The 17,778-nt window shown below is 41.9% G+C and overlaps 1 protein-coding gene across 1 annotated transcript in view; it reads left to right on the top strand.

Moving 5' to 3' along the window:
* Positions 1–17,778, top strand: part of LOC126260462 (dual specificity calcium/calmodulin-dependent 3',5'-cyclic nucleotide phosphodiesterase 1-like) — a 620,495-nt gene that overhangs the window by 383,052 nt on the left and 219,665 nt on the right. The window contains exon 6 of the mRNA XM_049957791.1: positions 13,773–14,022. Within this exon, the coding sequence (XP_049813748.1) occupies positions 13,773–14,022 (250 nt within the window). The remainder of the gene's footprint in view (positions 1–13,772; positions 14,023–17,778) is intronic.

Below are 17,778 nucleotides of genomic sequence, written 5' to 3'. Positions count from 1 at the left end.
CACCACTGGAGGCGGGCTGCACGATGTTGGGGCGTGAGCGGAAGACGGCCTAACGGTGTGCGGGACCGTAGCCCAGCTTCATGGAGACGGTTGCGAATGGTCCTCGCCGATACCCCAGGAGCAACAGTGTCCCTAATTTGCTGGGAAGTGGCGGTGCGGTCCCCTACGGCACTGCGTAGGATCCTACGGTCTTGGCGTGCATCCGTGCGTCGCTGCGGTCCGGTCCCAGGTCGACGGCACGTGCACCTTCCGCCGACCACTGGCGACAACATCGATGTACTGTGGAGACCTCACGCCCCACGTGTTGAGCAATTCGGCGGTACGTCCACCCGGCCTCCCGCATGCCCACTATACGCCCTCGCTCAAAGTCCGTCAACTGCACATACGATTCACGTCCACGCTGTCGCGGCATGCTACCAGTGTTAAAGACTGCGATGGAGCTCCGTATGCCACGGCAAACTGGCTGACACTGACGGCGGCGGTGCACAAATGCTGCGCAGCTAGCGCCATTCGACGGCCAACACCGCGGTTCCTGGTGTGTCCGCTGTGCCGTGCGTGTGATCATTGCTTGTACAGCCCTCTCGCAGTGTCCGGAGCAAGTATGGTGGGTCTGACACACCGGTGTCAATGTGTTCTTTTTTCCATTTCCAGGAGTGTATATTGGCTGCTCCCACCTTGAAAATATACTTCTTATCATGACTACTAGCATCCTTAGATGAATAGTAGCAGCACCACTGTCGAAGTTCACCTCATCAATAATTAGAAGCCATGGCCTCAAATGGTGTAAACATATCTGACCTAGCCTTAGTTAAATCTAGTACTTCCATTTAAATGCCTGATTGACACTTAAATTGCTTTTTCCATTTTTGGAGCGTTGATAGACAGGGCAAAGGATAGTTCGCTCTTTTTAGATAAGCATATGCTTTTGAAGACAGTGCTGTAAAAGTAAGGTATTTGGAATGGCTTCTGAACTCCATTGTACACTTTTTTTTTCTTTCCCCCATCAGACATCGAATTTGTCCTTGTGAGAAGCACTGAGCCAATATAATTTTAACTTCTTTACTTAGTCTTCCCGTGTTCTTACTGGGAGGAACAGATGTCTTGAAAGGTACAGCCTGTTTTTTAGCTTTCTTCATAGCTGTAATTTTTTGTTCTAGTTAAGCGTTTCCACTCTTCCACAGTAGCCAATTCTCTTTGCAAGTCCTCAATTTATTGCTCTTTGATTATAACAGTGGGGTTAGAAGGAATTTATGTGTTGACTGACTTGTCCAGTTTTGTTTCCTTGGTAGAGAAAAATTCTAATGTTTTGAGAGCCCTCTTCCCTACTGCTCTGATATTACGACGTTCTCTTTCTGCTTCGCTGTCTTTCGCGTTGTTAGAACTTACAGAAACAGGTTTAATTCCGTCCTGGCTTCGTATTTTGTGAGATGGAACTACATCTGACTTCAGCAGATTTCAGCATTTTGCATGTCCCGTTTGTAATCCTGAGGACGAAAATGTTCAGAACGTATCCTTACATTTTTAATATTGATCTTGTCCTCTAGTTTACAACGAGACAACCATTCACGTTGGCGTTCTAAGTCTTTCGGAAACCAATGGTAAAGAACGCCCTTCAGTTCTAAGCCCAAAGTTGCTGCACTTAGCAACAGCACAGTACGATGTGTTTTTGCTAATTTCACTCGGAAAATACTGTAGACAACTGGCATGATTACAAAAGATATTACTTGGTACCGGAATACGAGACAGGTCACGCACTACATTCAAGCAAGCGACAACACAGCTCTAGCAACAACAGCGCGAATCCCGTGGACATAGCACAGTAGCTGCCCAATGACGTCACGCCTCGGCAGACGCGCGGGAACCCGGGATGCACCCTCCTACCTAAACTCGACCGCCATCGTTCTTGACTTCAGCTACAGCAGTGTGCTACCGTACTGTGACACGGGGATTTCAATTCGTACTAGGACAGCAGACATGTACCTGTGATAGAAAAAATAAGTACTTCATTTCTTCGAGGCCTTACCGCAGTGGCTACACCAGTTCCCGTGAGATCACCGAAGTTAAGCGCTGTCGGGCGTGGTCGGCACTTGGATGGGTGACCATCCAGGCCGCCATGCGCTGTTGCCATTTTTCGGGGTGCACTCAGCCTTGTGATGCCAATTGAGGAGCTACTCGACCGAATAGTGGCGGCTTCGGTCAAGAATACCATCATAACGGCCGGGAGAGCTGTGTGCTGACCCCACGCCCCTCCTATCCGCATCATCCCTAAGGATGACACGGCGGTCAGATGGTCCCGGTAGGCCACTCGTGGCCTGAAGACGGAGTGCTTATTTCTTCGAGGTGATAATTAAAACTTCATGACTACCCCACGTAGTTTCGGAGTACAGCCTCCCTCCCCCACACACCATGAGATGATGGCGGTATGCACTATACAAAAAAAAAAGGCGTAGTTTATAAGGGTGCTCAAACCGCATATTAACGTGGCGTCCTCCAGCCACGCAGCCTATCAGTGTGGGAAACGGATGAAAAGTTCTCCGTCCGGTAGGGAAAATGTTCTTCCTTCCAAGACAAAATGCGCTTACTACACGACGTATTCCCGTTTCAGGTCAACTTTCTTCGTCAGATTTCTTTTTTCCAGTGAGTAGATTCTACCTCTGAAGAGCTATTCAGGTAGATCTGCAAAATATCCACATATGGTTGTCTCAACTCAAAACGTTAGCCAGCCACAATTTCCTTTCGAGGTGATAATATACCGACGTGGAAGGGTACCAAATCTGTTGATTAGGTTGACTGTTGCAGTAATTCACATTGCACATTTCTCAGTTTTACCATTGCCATACCATGTCTTTGGGTAGGAAAGTGTCTTTTTTACAAACCAGGCTTCTTCTCAAGTGTATTCTCATCCCATGTCTATTAGCGCCCTCCCCAACAAATTCTCATCCCCTAGGTCCCGAAGACTTGAGTAGGATTCCCTAGTTGTTATTTTGCTCTTTGGAATTGATTAAATCATTTTAATGTTGTAGGAGAGATTGGCCAGAAGCTTTCCGAAAGATGAAAGCCAATCCCGCCTTATTTTCTGCAGAGTGACTGATTTCCTACTACTGCTTTGGTTGCTAGATTGTTTCTGGCGTGAAGTGTACCAGGTGGGCCCTCTAAATCACTTGGATTCTTTTCAAAACGGTCCAAATATGTTAGAGAGATTCCTTTTCCTCTTTACTTTTGGTCAGTATTTGACAAATAACCGTCTTGAACAAAGCTTTATCATAGCTAATTCTTCACGTAAAATAAATCGTACTTGTTCTCCTAACGCGTATGACGTCATCTACTTCATACGCCTTTAATAGCAAATTGTCCACTACCAATTTTTCGATGTTTTCATTTGTGGTTTCGCTTTCAAAAACTTCAACAGGTACCTATTTATTGACTGTTGAAGATAAAAAGGCGGACTTTCGAACACTGAAACGTCCAATGAAGGGTGTGCCTGCAGGCATGTGTGAAGACACAATATAACCCCCTGAGAAAAGTTTGCGAGTCACCAGTGCTGCAGAGACACCTATCAGACTCCTACAAAGCACAAAGCGAAGGTGAAATGCCGGCTGGAGCGGCCGTGTGCGCGTAGTTAAGCGAGTGGACTGCTCACGCCATCTGACGGTCAAATTAGTACCCGTCAACAACAGGCCTAAGAAAAAACAAACAGTGCCAGATTGTCACTAATTTGTACATGTACTAAGTTGTGGAACAACTAATGCGATTGGAAAGAAACCAATAAAACAGTTACAGCCTACGAGCAGTTGCAGCAGAAGCGGTTAAGCTAGAGCACTGCTGATCACATTAAGAACAGTCATTACAATATAAAGCGCAATGAAAGATTTTTAAGGAACATTGCTCACATCAGCACTGACAACATTAATAACATCTAAAACAAAACACAAAAAATAGAAATCGCTGTTAACAATCAACGTCATAAAATGTGGACTAACCTCCAATAAGAAAGCCCATAAAACGCGCTGCAGTGCAAAGGCCGCAACACTCCTTCTCCCCCCCTCCCCTCCGTAAGAACTACTAATTTAATTTCAAAACAATAGAACAAAAAGTAAACATAAAGTTAACATTGGGCTACAGCAAACCTTTGTGACACCAGCAGAGGCCCACGTCGTAAAAAGTCACAAAGTAAGCTTCAGGGACGAAGAAGGTTGGCATAACAAATGAACCTGTAAGCCGGCGATACTTTCTCAATGCACCACTGCCTTTCACATATAACAGTTTCACTAACAGCTCACGGTCTCTCTTCTCGGTAACCACCAGTAGCCAGACTCTTCACTCACGTTATAGCTTGCCAAATAACAGCGTGGATGTCATACCGTCATATAGTGCACTGCGCCAAACTTCACCTGGTGGCCATACCTGGAACTAATTTTTTTCCAGAGTAAATCGGTTCCGCATTAACGCATCAGCGTATCTACTAAAGTTTCGCTGCCATATAATAATTACAGCTCACATTGGACTTCCATGAGTAATCGCACTTTAATTACAACCACCCAGTAGTTGACTGAACAAATTTTTGGCAGGGCGTTTTCCAGTTATGTTCTGTAGGCCATTCGTGGCATGAAGACGGAGTGAGTAAGTCAGTCAAAGACTGCGTATTCTTGTACTCATTAACATTAGATATTCACGGTCAGCGATAAAGCTTATACGCCGTCAGACAGTGATCAATCACTTCGTTTACGTAGGGCTCCGAAGTCCGGTTATCACAAATTGTTTTCTGGACATATCGAATTCGGAAATGCTGCCGATTTCCTCTTCCACTATCGATACTCGCTCCCATGTGAAACGCTCAACCGTGTTCGAAACGTGCACGGGCTGTCAGAGATTGCTGTGAAAATTTTCGCGAATCTGGACGAAGTGACGAAGGGGAATATGGTGCGTGTAGTTTGGCTGGTATGTGCGTTGCATGGTCTGCAAACGATCTTTAAACACAAACACTAATCGTTTTCGTAATACAGTACTGGAATCTCTGACGTTCATTATTAGCATCTGTGAGTTTTATTATCTCTGGCTGTATACACGCTTACTGACTGAGTGAATGTAAAATGCTCACGCGTGTGCTGCGGGCAATTCCTCGAGTATGGCATACTGGGATGGAAGGTACGCAGCAGGAATATTCGTTCACCAAGTTAAATCGGCTGAGAGGGTGAATCAAAATTAAGGTAACAAGAGCTCTCGTGTACAAATTTTGTTCCACAAGCTCTAGTACTGATATGTTATAGTACGTCTCTAGTACATTCTCAAGTAATACTATGCTCCCCCATAAATTTTGTTTCATAGTTATGTTAAAACATTCATAACAACACTGGAAAAACAGTGTCGGACAGCTGTATCGATATCATGACTACGTGTTGAACTGTAAGTGAACAGTGAATCTATCATACAAGTATTTCTTCAGTAATCCCAGAGGCTGAAACTGTATCTCAGGGTGTTTGGTCCAAAAGCACGTACCCAAACTGCCCCAACAATTCATATGTGTTGTTCGCTAGCACACAAGTCTACAGAGGGATTTTCCTGATAAAAAATAATCCACTGTTGTTCCAGGAAACCAGCGAAGAGATTCGGTTTCCGAATTTGGAAAGGCTATTTTCTTCACTCGTGTTGATTCAAACCGTCTCTTCGCGAAGAATATGCGACGTGAAGTATGACATTTTAACATAGATAATTGAGACAACTTCGTACAGGACTTACGTTAGTGACTGTCTGTATTATATAAAAGGCAGGAAGGAAAGAGGCATAGAGTTCAACAGGAGGAAAGAAAAAAGCGTAAGTTCAACATATTTTTGATGTCGAGTTTATTGGAGGCTGTGCGCAAGATCATTTTAACAATGATCACAGATCGAGTTAACAATAGGGCTAAGGGCGTCACGGTGTACATGTCGACTATGACGTCACATTTCCCTCATATTTAGAAGCGTAGCAATGTACAGACGTGTGGAACATATTTCTGTAACTGAGACGAAAATTATATTACAAGAACCAATATTTAATGCCATTGCATTTGGACTATGTGGATGAAGCAAACAATACGATCAAAGCGAAAGAAAGAGGAAAAATCGTGGTGATTAGTATTTCGTGGAATAATAACCATTTCACATCATTTTTTCAATGAGAATATATTTTGCAGAATGAGTATCCATAATAGCATCACAAACAGCACAAATCAGTTAACGTGGGATAGCTGCTGTCTGTTTCTGGCAGTTCTTATTTACAAAGCAGAGTGAATAAGTAAGTTGTGATTAGCTTAAATTATACAGTGCAGCGCAAATTAATTTGAAATGTGTGTCAACCTGCTCGAGGGACATTCAGTCCAAGTGAAGGTGACAATGCACTGTTGCCTTCTCCTTTTTTATATTAATTGCGATTAAATTCCGATCGCTCTTATACGCGGCGCAAACCGAGATTGTAGTTAACCAAAGGCCCTGAGTTCGAGTCTCGATGTGGCGCGCAGGTTTAATCTGCCAGGAAGTGTTAGGATACAATAGTTCAGTTACAATTAATTTGAATTATATCGCGTTCTACATGTGAGCTACATTCCAGTTATTGTGGTGGTTAACTATTATGCATGGAGGTACTCGTTTTTATAAGGTTTAACATCTTTTTATTTCTCATCGCAAACTCTTTTCTTTCTCATCGCGGTTGCTGAGTTCGCACAGGGCCCCGAAGCACCCACATTCCCGTTTTGGTTCCAGTAGCGACGATATGTTTTCACTGTAATCGATGTACTGATATATCAGCACACTGCCGAGTTTTGTAATGCTTGGCGAACTGTGTCATTAAGATCGCCATTGTTTCGCCTCGTGACGAAAAAAGGTACAATAAGGAATTCGGGGACGCTACATCTTCTATGATTTAAAACAGAACCAAAATGGCTAACAAGTTTGATCTTTCCATGTGAGCGGTGGATCTTCAACAGAGTTCTCACCATATGAGACACGTTGGACAGGTTTGGAATTTAGCAATCGCTGGCGTGCAGTCAGGCTTCCATCCTTCTTGCCTGCCAAACATTTGTGAACCGATTACTCCAAGGTAGGGCGACGTTACATTAGCTACTACGGCCAATGTGGCGGATCCTTCTGCTAGTGTGATACCTTATAGAGGCAAAAATCTGATCAGAGTACACAATATTGTAGTTAACGACAATTGTTTTAACGACAGAGCGATTTTCAACGGGTGATCCAAATATGATCGTATCTATCGACTCTCTTGTAATACAATCGCCATCTGCCACGGTCACAGACGGAATTACAATCACCTGTTGGAGTGGAACGACAGCGAGAGCTCTTGTTACCATACATTTTTTTTTTCATTCTAGTAACTGGATTCACTTTGAGATACATTCAGTATTTGTAAATTTTCAATAAAGTTTTTGATCCATTTCGGCAGCGAAGGTCTACTAAAATAAATGCATTAATATGGCTTACCAAGGTAGATTTGCGACTGTTTTAAGAGCTTTTTGACAGACAGAATGCAACATAGGTGCAAACTCAGCTGTATCACAGGGCTATGATACGTTCCTCCATCAATGTTCATGTCTTACCTCATTCACACAGTAGACTATGTTAGTTGAATCTTATGTTTTTCTCAGGTGGGTGAGGTTATCCATGACGAATAATTATCCAGTAACATTTTAGTAAAATCGTTTTCGATGTCGACAAGGTATAAAAACTGGCGGTGTTTACGCGCAATAGCCAGTACTAGCGGCTGCCTTGCTTTTAATTTTATCCTATCTCTCGAATGCTTTTGCAAAAACTTTCAATTCCGACATTAATGCCTGTTACATCACTTACTCGTCTTTCACCAACTTTCGAATGTCGTTAAAAAACTGTATCGTTCCACTAAAAGAACGGTTTTGCTTCAATATCACGGCTGATACAAAAGTTAAGTGGATTAAATGTGCAACACAAATACGTGCTCCTTTGCGCCCTATTATATTCCGAGAAACTTTGTTCCCATATCTTGAACGGATCACAAAGTAAAAGCTGAAGTTATATGCGATTTATCCTCTATGCAGTAGTTATCTGCTCCACATCATCATACGTTTCTTGAACGGAAGAGGACTTCGGACGCCTTCGTCGAACTGTATTGACGGTTGAGTAAAGCACGCTCAGAGTAAAGGAAGGTATAAATTATCAACAAACTGATTTGTAAAAAGAAAAATTATTGTTGATAATTTGCAGCAATTTATACAAAATAACCCACTTGGAAATATGGAATCTTTATCAAAACCTCTTTACCATGATTTGAACGTTTATAAAAGCATCTTCTTCAGATCGAGGGTGCTTCAGTTACCCCTATACCTACGTTCTATGCAACCAGTAGTGTTATAGGTGGCCTCCTCAAACAACATGCGAGATTTTCAAACTCTCTCGCACAATATGAGCGAACTATTAGATCTGTAGAAAGAAATGAGCAGGACCTTTTTGTAGGAAATTTAATACAGTTAAATTTCGTACTGGGATACGTTTTCGCTGGAGGCCACAGGTACGTTTTTCTTGAATAACTCGAAAACTACGGCCTCTAGCGAAAACGTATCCCAGTACGAAATTTAACTATATTAGATTTCCTACTAAAAGGTCCTGTTTCTTGTCTTCTGTAGGACTAATAGTCTGCGCGTACCAAGCAAAATAACTTACGATGTTTCTTGAGTGTAGCCTTGTACGAAAGTAAAACGCGGACGGCAAACAGTTCAGACAAGGAAACAATGGAAAGATTGTCTCTGAGCACTATGGGACTTAACATCTGAGGTAATCAGTCCCCTAGAACTAGAACTGCTTAAACCTAACTAACCTAAGGACATCACACACATCCATGCCCGAGGCAGGATTCGAACCTGCGACGTAGAGGTCGCGTGGTTCCAGACTGAAGCGCCTAGAACCACTCGGTCACAGCAGCCGGCAAAACAACAATAGAAACTTTTAAAATTTGGTGCTATGGAAGAACGAGCTCAAAATCAGATAAGTAGATTAAATAAATAATGAAGAGAAACTAAACCTAATTGAGGAAAAAAGAAGTCTAGGGGCACAATTTGTGTTAAATAAAGGGATCGATTGATAGGACGCACCCTAAGGTAACATGGAATCGTTAATTTGGTAATCAAAGAAAGTGTGGGATGGCAAAGACTATACAGAGAGGCCAATGTTTGAATACATTAAGCAGGTTCAAAGACATTTAGGTTGCAGCAGTTACGAAGAGCATGCACAGGACGAATAGCGTGGTGAGCTGCACCAAACTTCGGACTAAAGGAAACATTGAAATATACCTAATTTAGTTCATAGAACTGATTTAAGATAACAGAGACAGCCTCATTGATTAAAAATATTATTAAAAATATTATTGCAAACAGTACAGTAGCGCTTTGTATGGCCCAGTTGCCACCTCATGAGTAAACCAACACTACTTGCAAAATTGCAAAAATAATACAAAAAAGTAGCACCAATATAAGAGCAGAGGACAGTAGTATCATACGTCAGATTAATAACAAGCTTGGAGAACATAATACAATTAGTAAAGAATCAGAAAAAGGAAATACATTGACGAATATGTCAGAATTCCTCTGACATACAATTACAAAAGAAAAGTACTAGAACCGCGCGACTGCTACGGTCGCAGGTTCGAATCCTGCCTCGGGCATGGATGTGTGTGATGTCCTTAGGTTAGTTAGGTATAAGTAGTTCTAAGTTCTAGGGGACTGATGACCACAGATGTTAAGTCCCATAGTGCTCAGAACCATTTGAACCATTTTTTGAAAAGTACTGGAATTTTTCGATCAAAATAATACTAAAAGCGTCGACTGGGACCCAGTCAACAAATTTAATGCACAGTTAAAGAAAGCACTAAAAGGATGCAACTTTATATTCACAGAAAAAGTCATAAGAGATTCCATAATGATGAATCCAACAGCATCATCATTGTATGCCGAGCCCAAGACACATAAAGGACAAATCCCAGTTAGCCCTGTTATTTTCATAGTTAATAGCCCAGCACATGCTGTCATTATAAAACGCAACATACTCCTTAAGGAATATTATGCATATGAGAAAGAATACACTACATGTAGAAAATTGAAGGTTCATCCATCTAAGCGACCAGTCAGACAGAGCTTCAAATGAGTAAAAAGATCAACGCAGAGTGAGAAATTCCTAGATAACGTTTTACCAGTTCTACGACAATGCACTACGGAACCACAGAATGTAAAATTATCGCTACACTCATTAATAAATATGACTGTATCGTGAAAGATCAAATAACCATAAAGCAGTTTTTACTCGATTCTCATAGTTTACCTCACTGCTTGATTAAAGTACAGTGATCGATTTTGTATATAAGATCTTTGTAACAACTTTTCAAAAATGACGTATTCCCACAATAAGAGAACAAATATTAGAACTTACTTCAGAGAAATTACATACAGACATATTTACATCAATGATGAATGATAATAAGATATAATTGAGAAGAAAGACAAATTGGTTAATCAACGAATTTCTGTAAAACAGTTATAATCTTCCTGTTGTTAAGTACGTGAAAACATCGACATTATGTATAAAAGCTTTGCAACAACTAATCGAAAGTAACGTGCTCTTAAAATAGCGAAAAACCTTTCTAATTTCTTTTATGACCATTACATACAGTCATAGGAACAAGGATGTACATGGCATAATATATTGCTAAAGAATCATCCATAAAGTAAATTGTAATGCATCTAGTATGTCTATAGATACGATTTGTTCCTATGTCAGAATCACAAGGGTTAATAATGTGTCAAATGTACATACTTTAAAATGGCCTCACGTCGGAATTGTACAATCGTGCATGAAATAAACAGAATGGTTGTTGAAGGCATCACAAAATCATTCAAAAAATTACACAGTCCTGACTGACTCATCACCGCCAACTCAAACCACTAAGGATAGAAATTTGAAATTTGGAGAATGTGTTAATTTTATATTGTAGGCGTCGTCTAAGAAGAGATTTTTAAAGTGCACCCCTAAGGGAGTGAAATAGGAGATGAAAAGTTTTTTGAAAATATGTCGTTATTACGGCAGTTTTGAAGCAAGATCTATGAATATTGGTATTTGAGTCTTCGTTCAAAAATAAAGTAATACGTATTTCAGCAACTTTGGAAATTTAATAGCTACGGAGGTGAAACAGTGTGTTAAAATTTTCTTTAAAAAATGGAACATTATTAAAGAAGTAAAGTCTTTTTAAAGCTGCATCTATGGACACTGGACTTCTTGGGTACAAATAAAAAATACATTTTCATTGTTTTCGGAAATTCAACTTCTAAGTGGGTGATATAGTGGATTAATGTTTAATGAAATTATTTCATTTTTAAAGTTAAATCTATGAAAATTTGAATTTGACTTCCCAATTGGAAATAAAAAGATACATGTGACACTATTTCGGAAATTCAATCACGCAAGGGAGAGAAATAGGAGATGACAAGTATTATGAAATTATTTTATTATGAAAGCATTTTCCAAGCTGAATCCATTAAAATTTGTGTTTGGATTCTCCGTATAGTAAAAATATGTTTCACTGTTCCTTGAAATTCAACCGCAAAGAGGGTGAAATAGGGGATGAAAACTTTTAAGAAAATATTTCGTTATATTAAAAAATTTTAGAAGTTAAATCCGTGTAAATAGATAACTGCATTTCTCGGTTAGATATAAAGAAATGCATGTTAGGGCATGAAAGTTCCAATGGAAATATCGCCACAAGAACACGTTCACGAACACTTAGAGGACGCCACCTGTCAGAATCGCTCATTGGAAAATACCATGGTTTTGGTCTCAATTGGCGTGAAAAGTTTAGAAGGAATTGCAATTTGTGAACAACATAAAAATTCGATTAAAGAAAAACAAGAAAATCTGTGCAGACCATAGCCTATACAGGTGAAGCAGCGAGTGCAGAGCCAGTAAATGTATACAGGGTGTTACAAAAAGGTACGGCCAAACTTTCAGGAAACATTCCTCACACACAAGGAAAGAAAATCTGTTATGTGGACATGTGTCCGGAAACGCTTACTTTCCATGTTAGAGCTCATTTTATTACTTCTCTTCAAATCACATTAATCATTGAATGGAAACACACAGCAACTGAACGTACCAGCGTGACTTCAAACACTTTGTCACAGGAAATGTTCAAAATGTCCTCCGTTAGCGAGGATATATGCATCCACCCTCAGTCGCATGGAATTCCTGATGCGCTGATGCAGCCCTGAAGAATGGCGTGTTGTATCACAGGCGACCACACTACGAGCACGAAGAGTCTCTACATTTGGTACCGGGGTTGCGTAGACAAGAGCTTTCAAATGCCCCCATAAATTAAAGTCAAGAGGGTTGAGGTCAGGAGAGCGTGGAGGCCATGGAATTGGTCCGCCTCTACCAATCCATCGGTCACCGAATCTGTTGTTGAGAAGCGTACGAACACTTCGACTGAAATGTGCAGGAGCTCCGGCGTGCATGAACCACATGTTGTGTCGTACTTGTAAAGGCACATGTTCTAGCAGCACAGGTAGAGTATCCCGTATGAAATTATGATAACGTGCTCCATTGAGCGTAGGTGGAAGGACATGGGGCCCAATCAAGACATCACCATCAATGCCTGCCCAAACGTTCACAGAAAATCTGTGTTGATGACGTGATTGCACAATTGGCGTGCGGATTCTCGTCAGCCCACAAATGTTGACTGTGAAAATTTACAATTTGATCACGTTGGAATGAAGCCTCATCCGTAAAGAGAACATTTGCATTGAAATGAGGATTGACACATTGTTGGATGAACCATTCGCAGAAGTGTACCCGTGGAAGCCAATCAGCTGCTGATAGTGCCTGCACACGCTGTACATGGTACGGAAACAACTGGTTCTCCCGTAGCACTCTCCATACAGTGACGTGGTCAACGTTACCTTGTACAGCAGCAACTTCTCTGACGCTGACATTATGGTTATCGTCAACTACACGAAGAATTGCCTCGTCCATTGCAGGTGTCCTCGTCGTTCTAGGTCTTCCCTAGTCGCGAGTCATAGGCTGGAACGTTCCGTGCTCCCTAAGACGCCGATCAATTGCTTCGAACGTCTTCCTGTCCGGACACCTTCATTCTGGAAATCTGTCTCGATACAAACGTACCGCGCCACGGCTATTGCCCCGTGCTAATCCATACATCAAATGGGCATCTGCCAACTCCGCATTTGTAAACATTGCACTGACTGCAAAACCACGTTCTTGATGAACACTAACCTGTTGATGCTACATACTGATGTGCTTGATGCTAGTACTGTAGAGCAATGAGTCGCACGTCAACACAAGCACCGAAGTCAACATTACCTTCCTTCAATTGGGCCAACTGGCGGTGAACCGAGGAAGTACAGTACATACTGACGAAACTAAAATGAGCTCTAACATGGAAATTAAGCGTTTCCGGACACATGTCCACATAACATCCTTTCTTTATTTGTGTGTGAGAAATGTTTCCTGAAAGTTTGGCCGTACCTTTTTGTAACATCCTGTATAAATGTAAGCACGACATTGTGTATGAAAAATAACTGAGGAAAGCGAAGTAACCTTCTTGGAACAATGTGGAAGGAGAAATTTGGAAACTTGCTGCGAAGTGATAGTCGACGTACATTATGGAGGCGGAGATACCAGTGAGGTGTGAGGGGGCCGGGGCTGGGCGCGCGTTGCTGGGTTCGTCGGCTTGACACGCTCGTGGCGCCGTTGCAGGCGGCTGGCGGACGAGGACGACGAGCTGTCGGAGGTGCAGCCAGACGCGGTGCCGCCCGAGGTGCGCGAGTGGCTGGCGTCCACCTTCACGCGCCAGCTCGCCACAACGAGGCGCAAGGCCGACGAGAAGCCCAAGTTCCGGTCGGTGGCGCACGCCATCCGCGCCGGCATCTTCGTCGACCGCATCTACCGCCGCGTCACCAGCACCTCGCTTATGCAGTTCCCGCCCGACGTCGTTAAAGTGCTCAAGGTCAGTATATGTACTTGCCTGTCGCCTCACCTGTCACCCTTACCTCTCACAACCGCACAGAATTTCTAATACAAACAGTAGTAGACGTAGGGAGCAAAGTTTTTGGGCCAATGAAAACAACTGTTGGGCTGAATAGTTTGTACAGAGTGCTCGAAGAGGATATTGACACTTATTGAGAGGTAGGAACAACTCTAGCAGTTCATCGCCTAGTGCAAGCCTTTTCTAATTATTGCCTCTTGTATGGCTTCCGTGTCATGTATCTCGAGTGTACTTGTCTTATGTGTGTGAATGCAGTATGTGGATGTGCAGTCTCACATTCATGTTGGTGGTATTGTGTGAAGCTAGAGGAGCTTAGAAGAAAGATTAAGGACAGGCAAACATACGTTTCTAGCATTTGTAGACTTGTTGTTGTTGTCTTCAGTCCTGAGACTGGTTTGATGCAGCTCATGTAGAGTGGCTGTACACCTGCCAAGTTTTTCTATAGTATCTCAGTAGGAACATTCAGCCTCTCGTAGCGCTATTACAGGGTATCGTTCGGACTCACTGAGGTGTTGACAATGGCGTCTCCTTTGCCTTAAAGGAATTCTTGACTAACATCAAATCATCACGTCTAATCTCAAAGGTAACGAACGCTCACGACCGTTACAGCGTGCATTTAAAGCAAACCTGATTTGCATCCTCATAGTCGTGCTAGATACTGCCTACAGGAAAATTAAAGAGACCTTTGGAGAAAAGAGAACCACTTGCATGAATATCAAGAGCTCCGATGGAAACCCAGTTCTAAGCACAGAAGGGAAAGCAGGAAGGTGGAAGGAGTATATAGAGGGTCTATACAAGGCCGATGTACTTGAGGACATTGTTATAGAAATGGAAGAGAATGTGGATGAAGACGAAATCGGAGATATGATACTGCGTGAAGAGTTTGACAGAGCACTGAAAGACCTGAGTCGAAACAAGGCCCCGGGGGTAGACAACATTCCATTAGAACTACTGACAGCCTTGGGAGAGCCAGTCCTGACAAAACTCTACCATCTGGTGAGCAAGATCTATGAGACAGGCGAAACACCCTCAGACATCAAGAAGAATATAATAATTCCAATCCCAAAGAAAGCAGGTGTTGACAGATGTGAAAAATTACAGAACTATCAGTTTAATAAGTCACGGCTGCAAAATACTAACGCGAATTCTTTGCAGACGAATGGAAAAACTGGTAGAAGTCGACCTCGGCGAAGATCAGTTTGGATTCCGTAGAAATGTTGGAACACTTGAGGCTATACTGACCTTACGCCTTATCTTAGAAGAAAGATTAAGGAAAGGCAAACCTACGTTTCTAGCATTTGTAGACTTAGAGAAAGCTTTTGACAATGTTGACTGGAATACTCTTTCAAATTCTAAAGGTAGCAGGGGTAAAATACAGGGAGCGAAAGTCTATTTACAATTTCTACAGAAACCAGATGCCAGTTATAAGAGTCGAGGGACATGAAAGGGAAGCAGTGGTTGGGAAGGGAGTGAGACAGTGTTGTAGCCTCTCCCCGATGTTATTCAGTCTGTATATTGAGCAAGCAGTAAAGGAAACAAAAGAAAAATTCGGAGTAGGTATTAACATCCATGGAGAAGAAATAAAAACTTTGAGGTTCGCCGATGACATTGTAATTCTGTCAGAGACAGCAAAGGACTTGGAAGAACAGTTGAACGGAATGGACAGTGTCTTGAAAGGAGGGTATAAGATGAACATCAACAAAAGCAAAACGAGGATAATGGAATGTAGTCGAATTAAGTCGGGTGCTGCTGAGGGATTTAGATTAGGAAATGAGACGCTTAAAGTAGTAAAGGAGTTTTGCTATTTGGGGAGCAAAATAACTGATGATGGTCGAAGTAGAGAGGATATAAAATGTAGACTGGCAATGGCAAGGAAAGCGTTTCTGAAGAAGAGAAATTTGTTAACATCGAGTATAGATTTAAGTGTCAGGAAGCCATTTCTGAAAGTATTTGTATGGAGTGTAGCCATGTATGGAAGTGAAACATGGACGATAAATAGTCTGGACAAGAAGAGAATAGAAGCTTTCGAAATGTGGTGCTGCAGGAGAATGCTGAAGATTAGATGGGTAGATCACATAACTAATGACGAAGTACTGAATAGAATTGGGGAGAAGAGGAGTTTGTGGCACAACTTGACTAGAAGAAGGGATCGGTTGGTAGGACATGTTCTGAGGCATCAGGGGATCAGAAATTTAGCAGTGGAGGGCAGTGTGGAGGATAAAAATCGTAGAGGGAGACCAAGAGATGAATACACTAAGCAGATTCAGAAGGATGTAGGTTGCAGTAGGTACTGGGAGATGAAGAAGCTTGCACAGGATAGAGTAGCATGGAGAGCTGCATCAAACCAGTCTCAGTAATGAAGACCACAACAACAACAACAACAGAGTGAAACCTAGTGCCAGCCCCCAAAATAGCAATTAGGGGACTACTGAGTCTAATGTCCCCATCTGACGGATGGATTACCGACAACAGTGTATTACAGCTCTCATCCCACAAAGCATTTCAGAGTGGATTGGTATTTAATACTGCCAGGCACTTAAATGTGATTTGCAGAGTACCCATGTAGATGTAAATGTTGATGAAGTCTAACCAATGGTCGAGTGATTAAGAACTGTTTGCCATCTCCCTTCCTGGGTATGGTGTGATGTCCTTAGGTTAGTTAGGTTTAAGTAGTTCTAAGTTCTAGGGAACTGATGACCATCGATGTTTAGTCCTATAGTGCTCAGAGCCATTTTTGAACCATCTCCCGTCTTCCCTGACAGTCAAACATAATTTATCCATCAGGATTCTTTGGGCTGTCTCCAAGATTAATGTCACTAAAAAAGATATATTATCTACTTTGGCTACACTAGTAGGTACAATAAGAGGTAAATAATCTTGCAAACATAAGCTCCATTTTCAACTTTTTCTGTGAGACAGCTGTTTGAAACAGATTAAATATGTCATATTGACCATTTGAATGTGCTCGTAGCTTGAAGCGACATTCATAGCCTATTATTACTGAAGAATGGAGTAACAGGTCTTTCTGTTTTGATTTGGCTGATTTAAAAATGTTAGAGAAACTTACTAATGTTGTTCCCATTGACTGCTGTGATATTTCCAAACCCCTGTACCCAAAGGTTATGCATAGTCAACAGAATTGTGGAAAGAGTACAGAATAAGGTAAAATTTTATCGCAAAACGTTTCAAATTCATTATTATCTAAATCACCTAATCAAAAATGTCACAAAACGAAAGATACAAACTTAGAAAAGTTGCATATCCAATTATTCTCTCCCATAACGGTACAGTTAAAACTGCATATGTTTTCCTCCAATTGCCACACACACTATGTTCACCTCCAATTGCCACACACACTTCGCAGAATTGCAACATGCCCTCCAGAGGTGGTACAAGACATGTTTGGGCAGTGAATCCTATTCTTGAAAAACATTTGAGCGAGGGGCAGGAGAAAACCTTTGGTGATGGATGACAGATTGGTATTCATCACTGGAATGCATCTAATGCATGTTCTTAGGATTCAGATCTGGAGAGAAAGTTGGCCAGTTCGTATGGTAAATATCTTCACCCATCATAAGTTTATGCAGCAGACCATCGTAATGTGTACAGGCGCTGTCACTCATGAACAGGGCATATGAATCAACAGAAAGCTCACAGAGTTGACAGCAGTATTTTATGACTGTGTCTCAGTGCGTTAACATCATTTCTTAATTCACA

This window comes from Schistocerca nitens, chromosome 5 (assembly GCF_023898315.1).
Source record: "Schistocerca nitens isolate TAMUIC-IGC-003100 chromosome 5, iqSchNite1.1, whole genome shotgun sequence".
NCBI classification, from domain to species: Eukaryota; Metazoa; Arthropoda; class Insecta; order Orthoptera; family Acrididae; genus Schistocerca; species Schistocerca nitens.
The sequence above is the reverse complement of the archived record's forward strand: the minus strand, read 5'-3'. Positions and strand labels throughout refer to the sequence as shown.